The sequence below is a fragment of the Botryllus schlosseri genome, chromosome 7 (assembly GCF_051294905.1).
Source record: "Botryllus schlosseri isolate E-star chromosome 7, Bs_hap1, whole genome shotgun sequence".
NCBI lineage: Eukaryota > Metazoa > Chordata > Ascidiacea > Stolidobranchia > Styelidae > Botryllus > Botryllus schlosseri.
The window spans coordinates 26451729-26479704 of record NC_137242.1 but is presented as its reverse complement, the minus strand read 5'-3'; the positions used below and the strand labels follow the sequence as shown (position 1 = coordinate 26479704).

Sequence of the window (27976 nt, the reverse complement as noted above, 5' to 3'; positions counted from 1 at the left end):
CTCGCACTAAACAACTGTGGTGTTTTGAAGGTAAGAAAGATAAATATACGAAAAACCAGTGAGCAGTATTATTTATCATTTCGCGGTAATTCTACATCGATACTAAATCGCACCCCACGGCAATGTGACAGTGTCCATGTTGCAAATATAACATTCACCGAAACTGCGATAAACTGTAGGGGTATATATATCTCAAAGCGATTGCAAATTATTATTAATCGACAGTTACGATACTATATTTATACGCGGGGAATAAAATAGACTAGTCGCTGAAATGTTGAATATGAGGGAACAATTTTCGTATCAGCGCGACATATGGGAAAGGTACCAATAAGCTATTTTGTCATTATCTTCTCGTGTTACCTACATATACGATTTGTAATATTTGCAGTCTGCTAGTAACAAAGTATCTATGAATTGTGATACAAAAAGTTTACGATGCACTTCAAGGTTACCTTGTTGCGAGTGCAAGGCAAAAATTTAGAATAATGTATGTCGGTCCGGAATTGGGTTGCATTCAAAACAAAAATCTATTTTTGAAAAACATCCTTAAAATATGGCCCATTGGCCCGATTTAAAACACGTTTTTATTGTGTTTTTTATTTATTTATTTTTGAGTCAGGAGCTCAAGGACATTGTGACGTAGCAATGGATCGACATTGACAATTGAAGATACAGGGTAAATAGGGTTGCTCGATGAAAAAGGCTTCCGACCCCGTCTTAAACGGACCGAAGATATCTCTGACCAGGACTACATCGCAGCATCATCATCAGAACATCCTTTTCGAACCAATGATATATGTGCGCTATAACGGCTGAATGAAGATTTCGACGGTTCCAACCAGTGTTGCCAACCTCGCGGTTTTCCCGCGAATTTGGGCTTGTCGTTTTCGCGATTCGCGGTTTATTTTCAGGAGTCGCGGGTTGCTTGTTTTTGGGCTTGTTTGATTTTTTATCAAACATGTATGGTGAGCCTGTTAACAAGTTGTATTTGCAGTTTTTGACACCAATCTTGCAACAATTCAACAAAATCAACAAGCTTTTTCAGTCCGAATCTGGAGATCATCTAAAAATACAGGATTATCTGTTACTATTCTTTCGCTCGTTGGTGTCAAGGTTTGTGATACCCTCGTACAAAATGTTTGCTGTACCGACTTTAAACCGACGAAATGCATGCTGGAGCGGTTTAATGAAAGCATGTTTCACGACACTGTGGATGTTGGACAGGAAAATGACATCTTTTAACATGTTAGGCCTATATCTGAGTGAATTGTATTGTAAATACAATGTTTTGCATTCTAAAAATTGTTGCTTGTTTTTGGGCTTGTCTCGGCTGAAAATTCGCTTGTTTTGGGCTTGTGGCTTGTGGCCTGTGGCAACACTGGTTCCAACCATTCCATATCGTATACGTCGCCTATATCGGGGGCATGACTATACAACGTTTGAAAAAAACGCAATTTCATTTTTATAAAAAGGCATTTTTAAACACTCTTTAAAACACATTTTAAACGAAGTGTTTTGAAACGACTTATGTTTTAAAATCAACCCTAAATGTAACGGCCCGGATAGAGTGGCTAATACAAAACAAGCATTCATGACATCCATGAAATGAATCCTTGAAAATCGAGTTAAAATACAACTCAATGATGATCAATAAGCGTAATCACTATTCAAGCAGCACGGGGTCTATTTGGCTTTACTGAATGCCCGTCTAATGTAGGGAGATAAACTGCTAATATATAGACTAAAGTACATTCATTCCAGTACATAAATATGTATAAGCGCAATATATGCTGCTAACATGAATAGGCGACTAGCAATACAGTATTCACGACAAAAGATTTCGAAATTCAATATTGTACTGAGCAGACTAAATATATCATACAACTATAATTTCCAAAACGAAAAATTGAATAATGTATTCTTATCGAAATGAACCCGACATATTTTCAACGGACACTCGTCACGGGAGCCGAGAAGATTCTCGTTTATTTCAATATGAATATATTGAAGTTCTGTATCTGCAAGAAATTATTCAAAACGAAACATATTGGTAACGTTACAATTTCTACAAGATACACTCAAGACCTAAAATAAATGCATGTTGCGACAGTGGGAGCTACATGCAATCGAAATTTGGAATTATTTTCATTGAAAAGCAGGTCAATTTTTCGGAAATTTCCCACATTTGGTTACTGTGACAAGACTTGGACAACTAGAATATTTTCAGATTTACCAAAATATTATATAAATATAGTTTCACAGTTTTATTTTCAAAAAAGATTATAATTAGAATAACCGTATTCGCGAAAACTTTTAAATTGAACCAAGTTGAGTTCATATCAAACTAGAGTTAGTTCTTATAAGCATGAGAACAGACATTAGTCAAAAGTCTGTACAGCGAGCTTGGCTCGTTACGCATTATACTGTTCTCCTGTAGCATTTTCAGGAAACCCAGAAATTGGATTAGTATTAAAACGAGAGTCATGGAAACATTTCACTAATTAGATTAGAATTAGATATTACCACCATTTCGCTCCAATTATTGTACTTAGACAATGTATTTATCTGGTTGTCCAGGTCTGCAATCTCCGGCAAATCCCAGTTACCACAAGATAGGTCAAGCACGTGACAGCTCTTCCACGGTGCTGCAATTACTAATGTAAGCCTCAAGAATGGAACCATGTCGACAAGTTGCACATTGTAAATCGAATCAAATCGCAAGCCAGATCTATACAAAGAAGGGCATGGGGTAGTCGCAGTTAGCACATATCCACCACATTGCTACGAATGACAGCCATAATGTGCACGAGCCCGGATGTACGAGTTCATAGAAATCCGCCGCTGCAATGTGATATGTAGTCATCTGCGTGGACTGTGTTTATCACGGGGTGTCATGGTGCCAATACAAGTCACGCGATGACAGCGTACAGTAACAAGCCTTGATAAGGAGATACGCGTCTTTTATGCGATCACAGAGAATATGATGCCAGTTCTACATCACATTAATGATATCTGTTTATAGTTTTTCGACTGTAACTATGTCATACTCTACTTTGTGACAATGCTGTGTGTTGATGGCGACTTCACAGATTTGTCATTTCCAGTAACATGCATAGCTTTGTACTACATGTTTTCGTATGCTGCGATACAACCCATCGAGTTTTCAAGGAGTTCCATTGTGGAAAATAGTATCGAAACTATAATTCTCGTTGATAAATTTACTCTTAGTGGTAAGAATCTTTTAATTCCATTATTCGTCATCATCTCTCTCTAATTGACTCGAATCGCATTAATCCGAATCTTGAGTACTCGAATCATCGTACCCCGAGCTTCTCACAACACGCCCAGCAAGTGACGCTTACCAAGGAGATGCAATTATGTACTAGATTTCACAGTGCGTATCAATTCAAGGGTGAAGAGTAGAAGGGAATAAACACGTATTGATTTGACATCACCCTACTTCAGGTTCGCACTTCTTGCATATTGCACTTGGGGAGGAAGAGTGGATTTCGATCGATTTTTATAGTCAGTAAGAGCGAGCAAAATAAAGGATAGTGGACATCAGCGTGTCATTACGCGGGTTACATTAATTTTACGGGGAACTATTGCAATGCCATCAAGTACTATTTCGAATCATTAGGGCCCCTACTTCCCAGTATAACGAGTTTAACACTTCCAAACCCTCATTTACTTCAACTTCAATGGTCCTTTTTGTGTAAAACACAGGAAAGACGATTGAGCATGGATCAGTTCGATTGCTGTAGCTACACTCTTACACTGTGATTTTACACCCAAATGGTGGTAGGCCTATGCAGAATCAGAGCCTTATAGATCAGAATTATACCGCGGCGTAAATCAAACACAACATTTCAATCCAAATGATGCTTGACAAACTAAAACAAGCACAGGATGTAGGATTTATTACAATGCTTTGCAGCACGAATCAATCACAGCCGTCTCTAGTATTACAGTTGGTTTCAATATTGCCCTTTCACGGACCCCAGTTTAAGAACCCCTTCAGTGTGTAGCTCTTACTGATAGAAATAAATGAGAATGTAGTTTTTCCCGTTGGTAAATTGAAGGTTCGATCAGATATTTTTCAAGAAATTTGGCTGCTAATTGTTGCAATGTACATTGTGAAGGGATTTCTACCAGAAGCGTCATTAGTTGTATCAAATTATGTAGCAAAATGTACGCTTTGAACACTACTAAAACTATCTGCGCGCAGGCTACCACGTTTATATGAAATATCTGGTGTCGTTAACCAGCCTTTAACCAGATTTCCGCTTGATATGTCACCCCCTCCTGAATCTTATAGGCTTTTGACTTGCGGCCCGGAGTCGCTACCATGTCGTTGTGCTGATGATAGTACAATTTCCTAGTCAGTTATCAGCGCTTTATGGCGCCATAATTGAGCCAGCGTGTCGAGGCATGGCCGCATTTGAATTGTCATCTCAACTGCTTCCATACAGCGACCGGTGTCCAAGTGTCGGAATTGCCCACTCTGTTATTGAAGACAATAAAACCAAGATTAGATTATAGCAATGAATTAGTTTACAGCAATAGGCTTTATAAATGGCAATTTAATTGTAGACTTTAGAGTACGTACAACAATTATTAGCGTAATTAGAGAAATTAGAACAAAATGCCGGTAATCTAATTTTAATCTAATTTGTGAAATGTGTCTATGCTCTCATTTTAATTACAACCTATTTCTGGTTTTCCTGAAAATGCTACAGGATAACTGTATCGTGCGAAACAAGCCAAAAATGGCGAACAGACATTCGCCATTCTACTGGTTATGAGAATTAACTCGTTATTGGATATATGAACAGAACTTGGTTTTTTGTTGTATGTCCTTTTAATTCCAAATTTCATTCAATTTCTACGTTTTCGCGAATTCAGTATTTTCAATTCTCACCTAACTTGAAAAAATTGTCCAACCACGCTTCAATAAAAGTGATTTGCTCAACTTATCCGAGCAATTTGATCGACTTTTATGTGGTACGAGTTTAATGGCACTATATCAACTCCACTCAAAAGATCCCGCAGCCAAAAGCAAATATTCGGGAATTACTGATCTATATTCGGCTATTGGTGTTTTTCGTGGTAACGTTTGTACTCGTGTCAGATATAGCCTACCTAGCACACCCACAAACTACTAAAAGTGATACTTAGAGATAGCCCGCAACATTGTATACATCTACTTTATCGTAGTACACTCAAGTGGATTACACCTACTTGCAATACTTAATCGATTGGTTACATCATTAGACTACTTTCAATTCTGCTCAAGGCAAAACTATTTACTTTTTGATTTTGTAAAGTAGAAAGTAGTTTACGGGTATGTTTGCATGTGTAAAATTTTATTAGCATTTGGACGAAATAGCCCACGCATGACTGCATAGTGCATATTAATTTATTTTCGAAAATCACACCTATTAGTCGGGTGGTTCCCAACGTGGGTGATATCAAATCAGATTTTTCTTCTCATAATCATAAGAATAGCAAATGTCTGTACAGCAAGCTTGAGTCATTTAGCGCGACACAATTCTCCTGCAGCATTTTCAGGATAACCAGAAATTAGATTCGAATTCGAATTAGCGCTAAGAAACATTTCAAAAACTGGATCAGAACTAGATGATCGTAATTTTACTCTAATCTATCTAGCGGTCCAAGTCTGATAATCAGCTTACACATACCTGCGTGAATTCCCATTTCTGTGCGGCCGGCACTGATCCGTGCGGGTAAATGCACGATTTCGTTACAATATTCGACCCACTCGGCTCTAGACACAGTTCTTTAACGAAGTCTTGTCGTATTTCTCCTTGCCGTGTGAGCATGTAATCCTGGAATAGAAACCATCGATCAATACCGGGGTTACTCAACTATTATATTAAGCAAAGGCCCAGTTACAAAAGTTTAAAATTTGCATGTCCGTTACGACTCTCATGAATCTACATTCTACAGTCGCACAAATGTAATCAGGTATAACTATCAGTGATGAGCGGATAGTGCTTTTCGAGACTCCGAATTCCTCCGACAACTTTAGTGTCTGAGGAACATTCCCTCCGACTCCGTAGAGCTCAATCCCAGACTCCGAGATACTCCGATGAATCTCGTCAAGTATCCGAAACAGTGGCAAGCATGGTACATGGTACACATGGTACAACATGGTACATGTGATCATATGGTTGGCCTCATAGTATTGTTTACTCTCCAGTCCAGGGCCGTAACAGCACTTCGCCAGCCCCCCCCAAAACTTTGGTCGTGGGCCCCCCATAGGGTTATAAACCGAACTTCTGGGGGGCGAAGCCCCCCAGACCCCCCTCCGGCGATGCCCTGTTCACCGCTATTTATGATATACGTTGGCTGTTTGTGTACTGAATCTGCTTTTGTCGCCTAAGCGCGCGAAGCGCGCGAAATTTCTAGTATTAATGACTGAATCGGTCAGTATGATCGGGAATTGCATATATATTGTCATCAATTTTTATCTTCTCTCAGCTCACGTAATCAGATTTGCCGGTAGAGCTGAGTGAGGTGTGTTTGAAAAGGTAGGAACACTCAATAATAATTGAACATCTTCGGGCGTATACTCGTTGGTAGGAACGAAACAGCACCTCGTCAGGCCCCCAAAAACGTGGGTCTTGGGCTTCCATAGGGTGATGAAACGACCCCTCCATCACGTTGTTCGCGTATGTCACGAAATCATCTGTACTATATTGTGAGCCAGCGCGAGGCGCGAAAATTTTCGATAATTTATGATAAAATCGGTCAATCAGATCGGCGATTGCATATGCTATCAATTTATTGTCCTCTCTACTCACGTAATTTGATTTACCGGTAGAGCTGAGTGAAGTGTCTTGAAATCGGGAGGGCCCGTAAATAATAATTAAACATCTTAGGGCGGGCGGACCCGTTGATATGACTTCGTTACATGATGTTATTTCGTAACTTCCAGTCTGCTATATCAAAAAATATAGACTCGCCCAAACGTAGGCTTCTAAACTAAGAAACGCACGCGATTTCAAATTGGTATTTCTTCACTGGCATAACATTTTTCCCAGCGGGATGGTATTTGTCTTGTGAGGTTCAGATTGCAAAGACAGGAACATTCGGCGCCAGTCATTTAGGCGCCTATGGACAATTAAACCTATATGTATTTTGTATATATAACGAAGTCTCTGGTTATGAAAGGGCATAGACCCTTTTTGCCAAGGTTTTCTCGCTGCCGATCGTTCTGGCACACCTCTTGGAGTCGCATGTTATGGCCTAAAACTTGATTGTATGTCTTGGTGAGTTGTGGCGCGGTAATGGCCCAATACCCAAAATAAAGATACACGGCTATACTCGAAATCGCGCGCTGCGCTTGCATAAATAAAAATAAAATACTCTATGATTTATGCTAATTCACGAAAAAATTTTGGGCCCCCTTCGAGCTCGGCCCCCCCCCCCCCGCCAATTGGGGGGTTTGGGGTGCGGCAGTTACGGTGCTGCTCCAGTCCCCAATTGCACTGCATGGTTGATTTTTATGCACTTGACAATCATTTTTGCATGTTACCCGTCATGTTCCAACTTTACAAGGTGTCAACTGTCTGTGTTTTGGTTTGTAATCATATCATAATCAATAGTGTATTCTCGTCAGAGCTATCCAAAGATATCGGGGACAAAAGTTACAATACTCCGAAATTCTCCGAAAAAATATCTGTAGTAAACTCCGACTCCACTCCGACTGTCACAAAATCGGAAAAACTCCGCTCCGAATCCACTCCGACCCCCCTCCGATGCTCATCACTGATAACTATACAAAATCCGGTAAAGCGGTATTAGCAAAAGCAATAAGCGAGTGTATATGTAGTTCGGTTAGTCATAGCGGTAGTGGGAGAATTTGCAGTTTTGTATTAAGCTAGTTCTTTAAATCTAGGTTCTAAAGTGGTGGGTGCGGTGCGAAGGCAGTGGTGAAGGTATTCACTTTATAGTCATAGAGATGCGAAATCTATTCTTTATAAAGTTCGTGCTTGAAAATCCTTACTCACTGCACTGTGTTTGTTGCAAATCAACGACAAAATGAATTTGTTTTTGTTAAAAAGCTAACTCTAAATACTGAGATAAGGTCAAGATGCAGTACTAAAAATGTCGGCATTCGGACCACCGTTCACCAGTTGAGGAGGCGTAAATAAAACTACATTAACTGCTCATATAGTGCGGAAAGTAAATCAGTTAATTCACACACCTGATTACCGCCTTGCCCGTGGCAAACGTACAAGCCTGTCTTTACTCCTAGCTGTCCGTTTTGGTTGCCGGAGTCCATGCAATACCTTCCGTTTTGCGCCTCGCTATGCCACTGTAATAGGAAATCACATAGATAACGACTCATCCTGTTTAGTGATCTGAAAACGTCATTATAGATGAATTTGCAATAGGCGACAGGCATGGATATAGGGACAACCCACAAAAAGCAATAAGAAGACATCAATTTTCAACGATTTAAAGAATGTATAGGAGGGGGAATTAGATTAGAATTATTAAACTCGCGAAAAATTTTGATCAAATTTTTACTTACATTAAATTCCGACTTAAAAATAAATACAACAATGCCTGCACACCAAGCTTGGCCCGTTTCGCGCTATACGGTTCTCCTATAGCATTTTCGGGAAAACCACAAAAATTACGACGCTTCATTTCTGCAAGCAGGTGTGTCCCCATATCACAAAAGACGCCGTACAGTCGGTAGTTGAATAATGTGACGTTTGCAAGTCGACCGATCCCCAACCGCGACTTTGGGTTGGTAGCGAACTGAGCGTGACCGAAGACTGGGAGAGATTAGCGACTCATGTTACGCACCTCGCGAACGGTAAGAAGTATTTAACAATCATCGATTGCGGTCCAAGCAGGTGCGCCGTGTGGAGAGAGATCAAGGACGAATCGGATATGGTGATTACGAAGGCTTTGGAAGACATTTTCTCGAGATACGGGCCGCCTCGACAATTGCTGTGTGACAATGCGCAATCTTTCCGATCGCATCGTTTGAGACAATTTTGCAATGTCTGGATTTGGAATTTAGATGTGCATATCGACCGTCGGGAAATGCGATCATTGAGCGACACCACAGAACGATCAAGACCATGAATGCAAGAACGGGAGTGAGTATACAAGAGTGTGTTTTTGGTATAATTTGTCTTCGCAGTGTAGCACGGACTTGGTACCGACTGAGAAGATATTCTCACGTACATGGCGTAACCCCTTCCTGGAATCGTCAGAAGAGACGACCGTAAGCCGATCCGAGTCCAAGGTGCACGACTTGTCCGTTGAAGACCATGTCTGGGTGAAGCCGGCGAACAGCCGATGCACGACAAAATGGAACATTGGTAAGATTACTAACATACTTTCAGATCATAAAGTGGAGGTTGACGGCATCCCGAGGCACATCGGTGATGTGAGAAGAGTTAGTCATACGCCAAGTTCGGTATTCCGTGATTCACCCAGAGTACCGTTGACGTGGATAACTGCCGATCACTCGCCAGAGGATCGTGAAGGTGAGGCTGATAGAGCGCGGCGCGGCGAAGAGATCGCACAAGAAAGTGGTGTGACTCGAGAATTAGTTCGAATGGTGTTGTTTGATGATCGTGAATATTGGGACTCAGAGCTCGTGTGATCCGTGTAAATTTCTGCTGTAAATTATCATCCATAGGCTACTTTTATGACGTCAACACTCGCGTTGGCATAAATCGTGCTATGGTGATGTTATAAGACGCGATCTGCGCTCACCTCTCCTGCCAGCACGATATCGGCAGCCGGCGGTGCGTATAGATCCGGATAGATGTTGTTGAGGTACCATTCGAAGCTTTTACATCCCAGATCTTTTCGAAGCTGCTTGCGCGCTGTCAAATCCCCGACAGCCACCTGAACATACCGTAGATAATTGCAGCATAATGAAAATATCAGCTTCTCGGCATGAGCGGATTCTCGCGGTCAAATCAAAACAGATTGTGGGTCGGATGTGTCGGGTGTGATTTAAGGTAATCTGAGATCAATTTTGCCAAAATATAAGGTTTGTCATGAAATTATGGTTGTGGTAAGCTTACAGATTCTAACCAAGACACATTGCAATCAACTATTTCTTCAGTCTGACTGAATGATTGATATTCCAAGATTTTTTCACTGCTGTATTGAGTGGGTAAAGGATGGTTTATAGTCTGGCCGAGATTTCTTTATACAAAAACTAATGGGTTCCATTCTTGGACATGGACAATGTAGGCTACATATTGACCTTTCCGGACATGAAATGGTTTGAGAGTGATTATGCTATAACAGGCAAACAGAATTCAAGTGGGTATGGACTTCGATATAGGCATGAAATTACGTGAATGTGGATTTGAACATAAACCTAAAATCAGGAACCGGAATTGGATATCCCTCATCTCTAATGAAAGTACAATCCTATTCATTCAGCTCCAGCGGTGTCAATCACAATCGACCCGGACACCAACAAACTATCGATGCATAAATCGGTAACAGCCTTACACGTTTCGCTCTGGGATTCCGCCTGTAATACTGCGCGCTGTATTCGTCCATCCAGACATCAGCCACGCGTCTCACGTTACGAACGATAACATTGCCGCCGCCAGGATGAGTGTAGGGCGCCCTCTTACGGAACACATGCCCGACGTGAGAACACGGATGTGTTTCCAAGGTTCCTCCGCACATCCATATCTGAAAGACACACACAACATCAGTATGGGGAGTTCCACTTCATTTTGGACACGCAGTGGCGATAAAGATAACTCGACCCAAATCTGTTTTGTTCCTACATGCTTTACTATGGGACTGGGCTAAACATGGACCTAATTTCGTGTCTTGACGTACAACGAGAATGGTGAAAGTATCCATATCAATATAAATCATCCATATGGATATCAAATAGCTGTTAGCCGACGAAAATGATGCTATTTATATATATAATATATTGATAATGAAATAAATCGATGGCTACTTTGATGAGCTCTGCTTGTAAACTATAATAAATAGATGAATATTCCCGGTGCAGCAGTCGAAGATTATAGTTCCCTAGCTCCTTACTGCCATGATGAAACGTCACGGAAATGTCCTATATTCTCTATCTGTAATGTGTGATACCGATATTTCTTTCAGAGCGTGATATCGCCTCGATATGATCGACGAACCGATAATAATCGGTCGGGATCTGATGATATATTCTATACTAGTTCCGAACGATTACCCCTGACAAGTGTCAGCCGAAAATGAACGGGATCATTTTAATATGAATATATTATTTAATTGGATATTGAAGTTCGGTACCTCAAACAGCATCTTTAAATACACAGCTCATTCCATTTACTATTTGACATGAATTGGAGTCGTGATATACTTACCCGAAGCGACATTTCGATGTTTTCGCCGCCCCAAACCAGCATCTGGTCGTCGTACGAGCCCAGAAAGTAAAAGTAATCTCGATCCATGGCGAACAGACCGCCGGCCATCGTGGGCGAAGTGATCGGGGCGTCGTTGGGCTTTCCAGCGGGGCGATTTTTTTGGGCCGCCCAGTTGAAACCGAGGCTCCAGCCGAGTATTCCGACTTGTACGTGCCTGCAAACGATTTTTGATAGTGTAACTTACACTTTATCGCAACCATGTTAGCCAAAGGCTGTTTGGTCAGTTATGAACAGAGGTCGTCATGTTAGTCATCGTTATTACTCAAGTAGAAGTGGAAGTAACTCCGTAAATTCTCAAGTACAAGTAGAAGTAGTGAAATACAAGTAAGTAAAAGAGTAACTGTTATAGGCCTGGTTTTTCAGGGGAACCGAAACTGTCAAGTAGAAATAGCAGTAGTTTGAAACATAACCACTTGGGAAGGTCACCATACGTCCGCCTTTTTCAAGAAATGTCCCCCTTCGTCCAAATGCCCTCCTTCTTTGTAGTTTAAAATATAAAAAAAAGACCACAAATTACGTGAAATGCGGGCTGACTTAACGAGAGACTGGTCTTTTGAGAGTAGACTTGGAAAAATGACCTTTTTTTAATCAACTCGTCTAATATAAACTATAAACGGGTATTTCGGAGTGGAGTCGGAAAGTGACTTTTTTTAGACAACCCAATGACATTAGCTGTATAACTTTGAAAATCACCCGTTTTCCCACCCGCTATAGCAACTTTTGCGGCCTATGAAAAGTGCCCTCGTTTATAGATCTCAAAATATGGTAACCCTACTTTACATATAAGCATACTTAGATTTCTTCTTCAAAAAGCGTTACAATGCGTTGGACAACGCTGCTTTAGTTTGCGAAGGGACTACGCTGATCACCTTCTACATTAACCACCCATATTACTTGGCACTTGTGAATCCCATAGCGAACGAATCAGAGTCGATGACTTCGATAACAGGAGTCATTACGACAGTGCGGTCCTCCCCTATCCGCTCCAACAACGGCTCCAACCAGCCAACGGCGCATTCACCTGTACGGCGCATAAAACAACACGTTGTCAGAAACGCAGAAGGTCAAAACGATAATCGACATCTTACAGTGTGCGTCTAGAAATGTGAGGACGTCTCCTGTACTTTCGGCCGCGCCAGCCAGTCTGGCCCGGATTAATCCGGATCTCTCAGGCATCCGAACAACGCGTACCGGGTGCAGAGTTTGCACGTAATCGTCCAGTTTGCTTTGTAAGTGATCTATGAGAGATAGAGAGAATATTACAAGGGTTTAAAAATGAGTGACTACTGACCATACAGGCCAGAGTTGGACAGATGGAATTATCTACTTTTCAAAGTCAAATGCAGGCAAACATTCATTAACATATAAATAGAGAGAGAGAGAGATATATGATATTCTTTTTCGCCTGCACCATCGAGATGCTTTGACGACGGAGTTGCGATACGGCCCCAGGAGGTCATCTAGTCTGCGCCCCCGTTTTTTTTCTCCTCCATGCTATCCGTGATTGCTGAGCGCCTAGCAGGATAGCTGCGGATACCAATTTTCGAGTCTTTGGTATGACCCGGCCGGGGATAGAACCTACGACCTACCGCTCGAGAAGCCGGACGCATAACCATTACACTATCTCGCTCGGTCCATGTATACCAGCAATATACATCACACCAGAGGAAGTCACTAACGAAAAACAACTGCAGTAGGTTACTTGTCAGAGCTTCCATTTTTTAGAACGGACTTGAAGTAGATTTGACACGTCTCGGAAATAGTTAGCCTACGTCTACTTGTAATTGAATAGAAATTTATATAAGGACGCCAATTTTAAGAGTTCCCATCCATAGTTAAGTCAGCCTCGTCAGTATATCCATAAACATAATTGCGGTTAACCTAAGGCCAGTACCAGGAAACATAATTCAGTAAAGAATATTAGGGTTTACGCAATGGCCATACGGATGAGTCAAAATCGCAATAGGTTCTAGCTTGACTTAGCTCTAATACATATTAGGTATTACGCCGGCCCCGTCTATCCCATTGTACAAATGAGGATTTTGCGCTTGCACAACAAATTCTTCGCTGTATCCGTCCAAATGGGCTTGCTAAATACCAACTTTTAGGTCATTAATGCTAACGAAGTACCGAATGTGCGTTGCTGGCTAATTTATTGAATCGAAAACACAGCCTACATATTTGTTCTGTGGAGATTATATAGCCTACACAAAAACACCGAACAGTAAAATGCTTAGTTTGATGCGGTAAACATGTCCATTCTCAATATATGTATACGGTGTACCACAGAACGAAAAATCCTGACTACACATATTCAATTACTTACGCACGATTCGTGAGTTTCAAAACCACAATGTTTCACGGACTAACGACCAGCCCAAAACTGGATGTCAACAAATATGATGCACTATCGATTAAGATTCCATACGGAATTATGCGGTGATCTTAGCCTGCAGAATATTGATGAGATGAAATAGTCACTAACAGGATGTGTTGTAATTGATTTCCTAGTTAAGTATAGAAGTGCTTTCTGAACCAAAACAAAACTGTTCCAGTGATATTGAACAAAGTTGCAATTTAAGACGGTAACAAGTAGAGCTGAGCAACACCGAGCACCCGAGTGATTCTGAATCGAGGGTTACACTTCGAGTCGGGTCGAGTATCATTCCCTATGACTTCACGTCAGTATGAAAGATGTGGAAAGTTCTAACCTTCTATGCGACTACAAATAATACAAGGCCAGTTCTACATCACATCAAAGATTATGTGGTCTTTTTTCGACGTGCTACGTGCTACTATTGCGCATGATTATAAAAGTTCAACAAAATATTCAACTGGAAGTATTTTCGTGCTGCGCGCTATGTACCTTCAGCTTAAAATTACTGCTCTGTGCTCGGATTTCCATATTTGAGAAGTGTTGGGTTGGGATTGGAAATATTCTGGTTGCTATCTGTAATATTTCTGAAATGACGATAAGGGGACGCGAAATTTTTCATTGTCACCAAGGGGGGCGTGTCGAAAAAAGTTTGAGAAACACTGCTCTGACGGTACATGAGACAATTAAACAATTCTCCCACCACTTAATGCATACCGTGTGTGCTGGCATCATCAACGAGAATGATTTCCTTGAGCAGAACTTTCGGAGAGTTTTCCAGCACGCTGTACACGGTCCTCAACAAAGTACACCACGCCTCGTTGTGAAACACGATTATTACAGACGTGGTAGGCAACTTTTTTCTCCATTTTCTAGCCCTGCACCTGAAACGACACAGTGGTTTCGGTCTGACTTGGACAACTAGATAATTGTAGTTGACTAATTTGACTAATTTGAGCGAAATGTCGGTAATCTAATTTTAATCTAATTTGTGAAATGATTTGTGCTCTACTTTTATTTATCATCTAATTTCTAGTTTCCCTGAAAATGCTACAGGAGAACTGTGTAGTGCGAGACGAACCAAGCTTGGCGCACAGACATTCGCCATTCTCGTGCTTATACTACCAGAGTGAATTCGGCTTTGATAAGAACGGAACTTCATTCATGGTCCGAATTTTCGCGAATTCAGTAATTCTAATTCTAATCTAAATATAACAAGAAAACGGTCTAGCTCTAATTCTAATTATAATCAATTTCGAAAAAAGTGCGCAGCTATAATTTCAATTATAATCTAATATGAAAAAAAACTGTAGCTATAATTCTAGTTCTAGTCTAATTTGGAAAAAAGACTGTGTAGCTATAATTCTATTCCAGTCCAGTTTGGAAAAAATGTGTGGTTATAATTCTAATTCTAATCTAATTTGAAAAAAAAACTGTCTAGTTACAATTCCAATCTAATCTAATTTAGAAATGAACTGTGTGGCTATAATTCTAATTTTAACATAATTTAGAAAAAAACTGGCTAACTACAATTATAATTCTAATCTAATTAAAAAAAACTGCGTAGCTATAATTCTAATTACAATCTAATTTGGAAAAACTGTGTAGCTATAATTCTAATTCCAGTCTAATTTCGAAATAAATGTGCGGCTATAATTCTAATTCTAATCTAATTTGGAAACGCTGAAAATTTTCCAGTTGTCCAAGTGTGGTTTTAGCGGCATAGTGACGACCGACATAGTATTTTTATCACGTACTCTTGGTCCCTTTTATCGCCCAAGAATCGATGTAGCGATATTTTATCGCACACGTGCTGGTTGAACGCGTGCCTATCCCATCCTTGCTTAATGAGAGCGGACTCTGGTTCGGACGGGTTGTTAATTTTAACGGCTTTTCCATACTCGCCAGGGCCTGATGGAGACGTGCGCGGCTTCTCAACCCATGGTTTCAGCTCGTCCGGAGTGTAGACATCTTTAGACTGAATAAACAGGTACATTATTGCTAGTTACTTTACCTACGAGACGATCAAAAGCGACCGATCGTAATCGTGATCGTAAAAATGTCGAAATTGTTCGATTGTGTATCAAAATTTGACATTTCGCATATGATATCATTCCAGCCCAGGGGTCGCCAACTCCAAACGAGTCGCGGGTCACTTTTCAAATTACGTAGAGGCCTAGAGCCGCGTGAATTCAATAGCGAGAGAGTGAGAGAAAGAGTGTCTTTATTTTCATGCAACCAAAATACATAACAGACGGCAAAGATGGTGGCACAGAAGATATGCATGCATATTGCACAGTACTCGGTATTAGATAAGAATGATCGATGCGACCTTGAGGGTCAACTAGTCTGATCACACCCGCATCGAACAGTTACACTTGACTCTATACAGTCTGGCTGTAAGAAATGGTAGTTGAAAAAGGAAAATAAAATATCGATATAAAATAGGCTACGCGCAGTTTGACAACCACCTCAGCACAACGCTGTGATCTCCAAGATAGGCGGCGATCATGATTGCCACAAAGAAATAATATTATATTAAAGAAATACAAATACAACAAAAAATATTATGATCGCCAGTCACCACTTTCATGACATGACTTAGCGGCATGAGTCTTCGTGACTCCTGTTCTAGCTATGTAAAGGGGTTGGATACAATGGTTTGAGAACTCAATTCTGAATCTAGTATTCATTCTAATGATTTGAGTCTATTAGTGATTATACGTTCCTTGTTAATAGGCTACATCAACGAGAATTATAGTTTCGATAGTATCACAATGGAATTCTGTCTATCTCAATTATTCGTATTACAGCACACAAAACATGTAGTACATGACACCGCAAGTTACTGGAAATGATATATCTGTGACGGCCTGATCAAAACCCCCAGCACCAGCATTATCACAAAGTGTATTGAAAAAGACATGGCCGACAAAATATCAAATTAATGTGGTGCAGAACAGGGTTGTAACCAAGTCACAAGGCTCCGAGTCACAAGTCAATCTCACTTTTATAGTTTTGACACGAGTGAAGTCGAGCAGTCCGAGTCCAAGTCAACCAGTTGAGGGTCGAGTCCAAGTCATGGTATTATGACTCAAGTCCGAAACCACGTCATTGTGTTGACTGCTCAGATTCCAGTTAAACTTACTTTTTATAACTCTGCTTTGTGATATTGACTGGTTCGCATTTATAATACATTTATTTTCCTCGCTTTTAGCAGTTTGTGGTCACATTTTCAAGTACCAGTACCAACAGACGAAATACCAATAGTGTTGTTACTTTACCATTCTTCGAAATTACAATTAAATGTCGGTCTTGATTGTTACTCGAATCCAAATACTCGATTGGGTATCGTAAACTCAGATACTCGGTTTTGCCCAGTCCAAATTTTCAGTCAATGGTGATGTCATTGGCACTTTGAGCAATAAATACCATAGCCCATTCATTCCAGACAGTGGTTCTCAACCGGGGGTCCGCGGACCACATGGGTTCGCGAAGCAATCTCAGGGGGTCCGCCGAGCCTCCAGATTTAGAAAATGTGTGGCGATAACCTAATTTCTATTTGTTATATTAGAGAAATCAAGAAGCAGTTTCGCTTCATAACTGCCAAAACGTAACGACTCACGCAAACAGAATGACCGTCTGAGATGAAATATTTTACTGTGCAACCTCATTTTAGTCGCCAAATTGCCAATAGCCTACTGATACAAACATATTGCAAAAAAGTCCATTTTTTCCTGTGATATACATGACCGCTATTCCAGAATAACTTCGAGATGAGCTGCTACATAGAAATGACTATAGGCTGGACGTTTTATTGCCGCCATGTATGTTGCATTCGGGCCCAAAGGTGTCGTCGGAAGCTTTACGCGACATTATTACATCTATATTTGTTAAAATTAATGGATTTTCGGCACTCCTTCATATCAAATAGACGGCGTGGGTTTTCGAGAAAGTGTATTTCCAGAAATGCAGCAACATAATTCGCTTTGAACTAATAAACGTCTTCCCAATTTCTAAGATAAATAGTATGATGTTTATTTCAAGACATGCCACGATTCCCGCCAACACTTTTCAGCGGCTAAGGAATCGATATTGGGGTTAGCTAGACAGGATACTTGCTGGAAAACTATTTCCTCATACAGCTTGATCTTGTGGGAAGCCCCAAGTCGTTTTAAGCGACTCGGTCATGGCGTTGTCTCTGCCATTACACGTCAAGCATATGAGCCAATTCTTCCTCCGCGGAGTGCTATTATATTGGGCAGAAGAGAATAGCTTATTTTGAACAGCAACAACAATATTTTAAATCTGAAATCAATTTTAGCATTTCAAAAATCTTTTAAAATCTCATATCAGGTCGCGGACCGCAAAATATGACCTCGTGGGGCCGCATGTTGGTGACCAATGTGCGTTATTGGTATTTTACGAATATAATTCGTGCTCCGCATATTGAAATTTGCTATGCCACAAATTCACGGTAGCAAATTGGCAGTCTGTCAACGCGCCGCTGTAGGCCATTCGTATCACAGGAAATTAAAGTTTAAAGTCAATTTACATCGCGAATACACTTGCTAGCCTGGAGTATACTCTGATATCTCGCCTATTGAATACGCTCACACTTGAGATATGATTTGTTCTGAACAGCCAAGGTTTGGTTACCAGGTCATAAATAGAGTCATTCATCTGTTACATTATGCATATCACAACTTGACATTTGCTGAACTGTTGTCACGAAATATAAGATAAATGCCAACCCACTTCAAAAGAGACTGCAAGCTACGTATTTCAAGTACGTATTAGAATTCGGCACATATATATATATTTATGAGTATGATATATCACTGAACACTGAGTTGTTGAGATCGCGGCCAGTGGACCATTGGCAGTCAAGAATTTTCAAGCACTTCATTGCGGTTTGGTTGGTACGAACTGAATAAGAAAAATCAATGTGTGAGATACGATAGCATAATTACAGGGCTGAATTTATTTCGTAGCAACTGCTCGAATTTCCTCATCAATAATGTGAACAATGAAAATCAGGGTTGTGGATACGGTTGCATTTAAAACAAAAATCAATTTAAAACAAACATGGTTAAAACATGGCCCTTTTTTGAAACAGGTTTTTTATTATTATTATTATTTTTTTGTTTGTTTTGTTTTTAAACCAGGACGTCACGGATCTTTAATTGTGTCGACAAAGTGGATTGACATTGGCAAATGCAGTGTAAATATGGCTCCTTTGACGAAAAAGGCTTCCGACCCCTATCTCAAACGGACCAAAATATCTTTAACCAGAACCACATCGTTATGCAGCAGTTTTACGGTCGGCGGTCATCATCATCAGAACATCCACTCATACCAAATATTCATATCTACGTGCTGTAAATGTTGAACTCAGTAATGGAGAAAATAGCCGTTTATAGAGGAAAAAGTATCCTCATCTCACTTAAAACAAGTCATTTGCATACAAGACGACGATTTCGAGGGTTCCAGCCATTTCACACGGTATACGTCGACTTTATTGGGTGAAAATCGTCCGTGGGCTTTTACTACATGTGTTAATGAAAATATTTACACAATTATGGCATAATCGTACGAATCAGGTCGCGGGCCGCAAAATGTGATCTCGCGGGCCGGGTGTTGGTGACCTCTGTTCTACATACTATAAATACCTTACCATGCGCCAAATGAGTTTTCTCTATACGCTGTTGCGGACTAATTTTTTCCCTCGTTAACGCCGAGACCAGACTAATATCCATCACTGAAATGACATACTCATCACTGACTACAATTAAAACCCGGCGTATGTTACCGGCGTATATTACCGTACAGCAGACGTATCCATCTTTCCAAGAAAATTCTGACCCTCCAAACTCAGTAATTGGGAACATATAGTCGTTTATAGAAGGAATAGTATCCCCATCCCATTTAAAACAAGTTATTTGCATCCAAAGCATTCAGCAAATGTCGCAAATGCTGCAGGTTAATAAGATATCATATGCGTAATATCCTCAAATTCGTGAATACGAGTGCTATGATTTATGTACGTGGACGTGTCACAGATTATCCTAGTAGCATACCAATTATTTTAAAATTCAAATTTAAATATGAAAACCCGAATTCATATCTAGCTAGAATTCGAATCGAAGCCCTGTAAACACTCTCATTGGATTGTATTTAGGATAATAATTCGGAATCACCCGAATAAAATCATGGGTTCGCGAACATCGGATATACAAACGCCATCCGAAGTTGAATATTTGGGCCATTTCAATTCCTAATTCATGCTTATCTCCGACAGTGGTAGGCAATACTATTCGAAATACTTCCAGCACGTCCTCAATTGGTTATGATTAATGACAGCTTTTACTTGACAATTTTCAGTTTATTAACCAAAACGAGGCCTACAATACTTACTTGTTTAATTACTTGTAAATCACGACTTCTAATTACTTTACTTCTACTTGGGTATACCTTGACACATCTGATCTCCGGTGAGGATAAATTTGAGACATGAAATTGAATGGAAACTTTCCTATCATTACTTGATGAGAAAATAACGCAAATTTAATTGAATAGCGAATGAAATCGGATAGTCAAATTTGGACTGAAAAGACTATACATGTAAATGGCAGACGGGTAGTGACGAAATAGGAAAGCTAATTTATTCCCTTCCCATCACAAAATTAATGCTAATAAATAGATAGTTATGCTCGGGAACGGAACAGAAGTGAAAATGCTCGCAAAAAAACTAGTTGATTCGGACACAGCAGCGCGATTCTTATCGTTACGTTGTGACACAATAAACAGTACTCCATTCGTTTTAACACAAGATGAGTGAATATGGTGGAACACTGTCGATCCATCCATTACCAGTCGACAATGAACTCTGCCAGCCTGAAAGTCTCTTTTACATCGGTACAATGTCTTCTGTCTTGTAGAACAGAATGGCGTAGAAAAGTGTTCTGCCTTGCCAAAAGCGTTTTGCTCTTCCTTTCCTACTGTTTCGTGGAGTACGTATATCAGGTGGAAATAGTCTTTCAGCCATTGAAGAATTACTGTATTTTACACAGTAATATAGAAAATAGTATATATACATATTCTTGAATGGTTTGGTATCGAAATATAGCACTGTACAAATGTACAATACAACTTGAAGGTATATATTTTATGCGTTTTATGCGATAAGTGCCAATTACTGGAGTATAGTGTTGTCGCAACGTAACAGTATTTTCAACGCGCGGTCTGCCTTTACGCACGACCATGTAACGAACATTTGATTTTCTGCTTAGCTATAGGGTGCCTTATTTTGAGATCCGAATAAAGGACACTTTTTACAAATCACGAAACTTGCAATATCGGGCGGGAAAAGGGTTTATTTGAGAATTTTCAGAATTAGCGTCGACTAAATAAAGGTCATTTTTTCAGAAGGGCCGCTCTAACTTAATTTCGTGGTCGTGGTCGACCTTTTTGTAGCTAATCCTTGCCGTCACTACCGCCCAAACCAGATTTCGCGTCATATACGGCGTTTTTAGCTGCGCCTGTACAATTGCATGGCTGTCAAAGCTATATAGGAGGGTGAATTGCCGAAAAGAAGGACATTTGGGCGTCCTCGGATGACAGTTTCGATGTGTTGAAAAGGAGGACAAATCTTCCGAAAGGAGGACGTACGGTAACCCTAGCAAAAAGCCGTATCTCAGCTTAATTCGGCCGAAAGTGACCGGAGCCAAAGTGTCCGAATTAAGTGAAGTCGGTTGTAAATATACAGGCCTATCAAGCACAATACAACAATGATTTCTATATCGCTAGGAAGATTATATGTACTGCTCTATTTGCACTATATACATGAACATTGAATATTGAACAGTGGCATACTGCTGTACTGATGGATCACAATCATGGAACAGTGTTATTTACACTAAGCAAACCGCTGTTCGTATCAACCTGGTTATGCAAGATTAATCTCCCACGTCGCCGTTACGATAAGATCGCGATAACATGTTAATAGCCCAAAGGGAAATATACAAAGTAATCTGATAACGCTTGGATGGCTACACTCAGTCGATACCTACATATGATATATTTCGACTTAGGGTTTGAGATTGTAGGTCTACTAATAGTATAATCGATATCGGTAACATCTAATCTGATATGTTTTAACCTCTTAAGCGCGCGTTCTCTTTGAGATTGCATGGCAATTTCAGCACTGTGTAATGTGTATAATACATTGGCGACCAGAAGGAAATCAAACTGTCGCAACAGGAATTATCCGCGATGCTCGATATGTAGACGGATATTGCCTCGTACGAGTCTTGACTGTTGAAATGTAGTAGGATAGTAGGATAGTAGGATAGATTTGAAAACTTCAAAAATGTATTTTTATGCTACCACAAACAATATAATGTCTGTACTACTTCACATCAGTGCTGGGATCAAGTCACTACCTTCGAGTCACGACTCATCTCGAATCATTGAAAATTTTGACTCGAGTCATGTCAAGTCAATCGGATTTTCGATGGTGACTGAGTCAAGTCAAGACACTCGTTTTTGGAGGTGACTCGAGTCAAGTCAAGTCACGAGTCAAGTCACAATTCAAGTCAAATTGAATTTTCGACGTATGGGTTGGGTATGAGTGATGATTCAATGTCATCACATTTTGCTTGATTCGTGAAAGACAGATTAATTGGCAATTTATCTTGAATCAAATAACGAATATACCGTTAAATGCATGCAAAAAGGCGTTGTATCACTTACGCACACGTAGATAAAAAAAATACGTGAGTAACTGTACTGTACAGCTACATGTTACAGTCTGAAATTATCATCCAAAATTGAGGATCGAATACGATGCCTCGATAAGTTGAAACAAATTGATATGGTACACTACACTACCCACCCATCAACGCATCCGTGAGAATATAAATGCATAAACTATATTCGCTTGATTTAAATCATACAGGAGGGTTGGTAAAGGTGAGCGCTGTGCAATGTAAGCACAGAGATACGTTGCTATTACATTAATCTACTATACTAACTACTACGACAACGTAAGCCATGAGTAATCCAATTCGTTTGCGGTCATTTTATCTGTGATGTAACAAGGGAAGATCAGTGAGACGTACAATCAGTGAATGACTGGTTGCTCTCACAACTGACACCGGCGTTTCGCGAACAATTCGAACATAGGCCTATACCAGTGGTTCCCAACCTTTCTGTCTTCATTCCCCACTTCAGATTTATTCCGAGCCTTCATTCCCCATCAGGACCGTAACAGCACTTTGCTAGCCCCACCAAAAAAACGTTGGACTTGGTCCCCAGAACCCTCTCAACCCCGCTGAGCCTGTACGCTTTTTCCCTGCAACTTAACAACTACATTGGGTCTACTGTTTAGCGCGTCGACTTATTTCGACCAAACGTGCGAAGCGCGAAAAATTTTTATAGTGCGTGTTTGAATCGGGCAATATGATCGGGAATTGCATATATTTTGGTATCAATATTTTATCCCCTCTCTGCTCACGTAATTAGATTTACCGATAGAGCTGAGTGAGGTGTGCTGGAAAGGTACGACCCCTAAATAAGAATTAAACATCTTCGGGCGGACCCATTTGCATATTGACTTCGTTGCAGTATGCTATTTTGTGACCTCCTTTATCTGCTATGTCGAAAGATATGAAAATCGCCAAAACTAAAAGGCTCACACGATTTCAAATTGGTATTGCCTTACTGGCAAATAATTTTTGAAAAAGTGGCATAAATTTAAAAAATACTTCAATTTATGTTAATTCACGAAATAATTTTGGGCCAATTCGAGCTCGCCCCCCCCCCCCCCCGATTGGGGGGTTTGGGGTGCGGCAGTTACGGTTCTGTTCCCCACTACCCAGCACTTTTGTCGTCACAGAGCACCTATTTGCTGGTTTGAGTAGACAAGACACACGACCACACAAGTACGCAAAATCGCCTGTAACTGCAACATAAAACGTATTGTGAACCGATATCAGTAACGCTCAAATTTTCGCGAAAGCGTTATTTCACGTCAAACTAGTCATGCTGGATACGTTTGTGACGCCATCATTGGCCATCCAGAGTTAAAAATGAGGTTTTGTGAACAACACGCAATATAATTTTCGATGCATACTTTCCAGAGTAGTTAACTAACGGTAATTGCGCATGTGTCTACGTGAATGTGTAGACTGTCCTGTATATAATTTTGAACAAATGCGTCTATTCCCCACCAGAAACCATTGAATTCCCCACCAGTGGGGAATTCCCCACCGTTTGGGAACCACTGGCCTATACGATACAGCGATTTAATCGACACCGTTTACATGATGACTTGAAATTGACTCGTGGATTTTGCTCCGAGTCGAGTCAAGTGATATAAAAAAAATTTCTCGAGTCATCCCAACGCTGCTTCACATGAAAGATAATTTAGCATTTTTCAACTGTGCCTATTTCATAGCACTTTGTGACAATGCTGCGGGTTGATCACAACTTCACAGATATGTCGTTTCCGATAACGTGGTAGCTTTGTACTGCAAGTTTCGTTTGCTGCGATACGACCAATTCAGGTTCAATCATCAGAATAAATAGCCGATTCAGCTTCGAGTACATTGAAGCAATGGCACGTGGCGCCGATATTTCACAAGACTCGTAGGAGGCATCGATCGTCCTGTCGTATTGACTTTATGCATTGTAAATATCTTCATCGTGAATATGTGACTTTTGTTCTAATCCTTATTTGGCTACTTGCATTAGTTTTGAGTATGACCACAGAGATAAAAGCGACCCAATCTCGAATTTGAGTAGCAAAAATACAATCACACTCATTCACACAACATTGCCAGTAGGTAAAACACTGCTAGCAGGGCTGAGCAAAATCGAGTGAACGAGTGATTTGATTCTGAATCCAGCGTTACGCTTAGAGGTCAGTATTCGAGTATCACTAAATTAAACGCTAGCAACATCAGTGATGTATAAAGGTCAAACGCGGACCTCTTATGCGACCACAGAATTGAATTAACAGCTCTAGTCTACACATAGGGTTACATTTAAAACAAATGGTTGTTTAAAACATGTTTGAAACTATGTTTTATACAAAGGCCTTAAAAAAAATTGTATTTTTTAGTTGTACAATCATGCCATAATTGTGCAACTACTTTCCAAAAACATGTTGTATGAGCCTACGGACGATTACCACCCGCTATAGCAGACGTATACGATATGGGATGGTTGGAACCCTCGATAAGGTCGGTTCAACAGCTATTGTATGTTGGGTTGGTAGATAGATCACTGGTACGGAATGAATGTTCTGATTATGATGACCGCCGACCGTAAAAATGCTGCTTGACATTGAAGTCCTGGTTTGACAGGGGTTTGAAGCCTATTTCTTCAAAGGAGTTATATTCACCCTACATTTTCAATTGCAAACAACAATTTTCATCGTTATATTATCTCTGAGTGGCAAGTAGCATAAATTTCAGTACTCCAAAAATCATCTAACTCGAATCAAAAGAATTAACACTGAATTCAGATTCGAGTACTCGTCGAGTCATTCTGCCGATACCTATAGTTGTAACCCCTATGGATCGAATTCAGAGTGTATGTGTATTGTGTAACCATGTGTCACCGACACCCGGACCGGGATGTCATATTTTGAGGCTCGTGACCTGATTTGATATTTCGGAGGAACGCTAAGTTAAAATTTTCAAATGCTGAAATTGATTTTAGTTGAAAAATATGGTTGTCGTTGTTGAAAATAAGATATTCTCCTGTGTTCAACATCACTATTCCTCATTAGCTGATATGAATGGGCATATTGCCTTGACGTGCAATGGCCCAGACACTAAGACCGCGACGCTTAAAAAACGACTTGGCGCTTTCCCACCAGATCAAGCTTTGCGAGAAGATAGTTTCGCAGCAAATACCATGTCTTGCTAACCCCAATATCGATTCTTTAGTCGCTGAGAAGTGTTGTCAGGTATCGTGCGCAGTTCATAGTCCAAAACAGAATGAAAGTGATGATCATGATACTTTTTGTTGTATTTGTATTTTTTATAATATAATATTTCGTTTGTGGTCACTATGCCCGTCGCCAATGTCAGAAGGCACGGCATTGTACTGACGTGAAGTTTTAAAAACGTGGTGTTAAACTGTGCTGATCTCGGCCTCTACGAAATTTGAAGAGGCCCTCGACCCGTTTTGAGTTGACGACCCGATGTAGAACATAACTGATATCCCTGCTGATATTGCAACTGTGTACTCACATATTTCTCCAAGTACGGCTTCCCCGTAAATCTCCGCACTCCTGGATTTAATTCCTCATCATTGACAGCCGGTATTTGAACTAACGGCTCATTACGCGCGTCGGCGTCCGGCAGACCGTCGTCGTTTTGACTGTTTCTTCTGTCAATTTTTAATTCTTCTTCGTGCAGTCCCTCATCGCTATCAGACAAGCGGGTGTAGACAAGGAAATACACGCTAACTACGGCTAACACTGTTACTATCGTTTTCAGACGTGACCTTCGATAGAACCGCATTGGTTTGTATGATAGGTGCACGACGCTGCTAAAGCAGGTCGCCCAAATTTGCTTATAACCTGCGTCACATGAACAGAAATATAGAGGCAATTCTTACTTTAGCAACTTAATTTGACTATGCCATTATATCAAGAGTTCGAAGCGTCATTGCAAATAATAGTCTTTCATGTCGGCAATTCTCATAATTTGAATTTCTACATTTGCCTACCAGCCTGCGCGATAAAGACATGTATAATGTATATTGTATGAGCAATTCTGAAGATATTGCTTCTAAAGTAACATGGCGATGTTGGGAATTCTTAGGCATTGACACTTACGTGTTACTTCAGTAGCAGATGAACATACACATAATAAGCATCGCTTAACATCAATCGGTTATAATTTGCATTATGCATAGAATGGTAGGGTGGTAAACTCTCGAACACCTTCAAGATATTGACAACTAAATTTTCGGCTTTTTCTAATTCGGTTAGAATTAGAATTATAGCTACACAATTAGATTAGAATTAAGTTTACATAACTAAACAATTTTTTTCAACGTATATTACAATTGGAAGTACACTTGCGCAGTTTTTTTTCATTCGATTATAATTATAATTACTGTATTCCCGAAAACGTTTGCAATTGAATTAAAAAGATATACAGCCGACATCGAGTGCAGTTCGTATCAAATCGGAGCTCATTACCGTACGCATGAGAATGGCAAATGTCTGTAAATCAGGCTTGGCTCGTTTTGCACCATACAGTTCTCCTGTAGCATTCTCACGAAATCAGATTGGAATTAAATATAAAGCGTAGAAACATTTCGCACATTAGATTAGCATTAGATTAGCGGCATTTCGCTTTAGTGAGTCGAATCAGACAACTAGGATTATCCAGTTTACCAAGTTTGCTTCTCCAAAGCAGGAATGCCTGTGAACCGGAAACGAATTTCCGATAGGCAACAACTGAGTTTGAAGCTGAAATAGGTGTTTTCGATACTGGCATAAGATACGTAATCACCAGATTATACAAATTACAGATACAAATACACTCACACACTCTACACACATAAGAAGAGCGGTAACTGCTATGAAGAACTGCGGGAATGAAGTACGATTTAGCGGTGGCGGAATGCCTATTAGCTATATATTCTTTTAGGTTCAGGTAGCCTACGTAATTACGGTATTCTGCGCTAAAATCAACGAAATGATGTTCAACAGGATTCAAATATCTGCGATTAAAATGCCGATCATTACACATTTTACATAATTTCGATTTTGTACTCGTCAATTTCGATTTTGTACTCGTCATTTTCGATTTTGTACTCGTCATTTTCGCAGCGTACGCTTGTCGATAAAGAGAAGAGCTCGATAAACTTGATCAGCTTTTGATCCACGCAGATCTATACAACCAGCCAAGATTTAGCTTTTTCAAAACGAGATTCGAATTATAGCTACACACGTGTTTCCAAATTAGACTAGAATTAGATTTATAATCACACAGTGTTTTCCTGATTAGATTGGAATTGGAATGACTGAATTCGCGAGAATTTGGGGTTTGAATGGAGTTCACTTCATATCAAATCATATTTCATTATCGTAATCATGAGAATAGAAAGTGTCTGTGCA

General features: G+C 40.2%; 1 protein-coding gene across 1 annotated transcript; it reads right to left on the bottom strand.

Moving 5' to 3' along the window:
* Positions 1-56: 56 nt before the first annotated feature.
* LOC145443838 (polypeptide N-acetylgalactosaminyltransferase 4-like) lies at positions 57-26744 on the bottom strand. Its single transcript, XM_080321797.1, has 11 exons — positions 26094-26744; positions 15588-15808; positions 14548-14714; positions 12545-12694; positions 12351-12477; positions 11397-11610; positions 10528-10716; positions 9772-9906; positions 8237-8347; positions 5706-5852; positions 57-4507 (listed from the first exon to the last, which is right to left on the bottom strand). Exons 1-11 carry the CDS (start codon positions 26364-26366, stop codon positions 4382-4384), a joined length of 1860 nt encoding a protein of 619 aa, XP_080177923.1. The 5' UTR covers positions 26367-26744; the 3' UTR covers positions 57-4381.
* Between the last annotated feature and the right edge of the window lie 1232 nt (positions 26745-27976).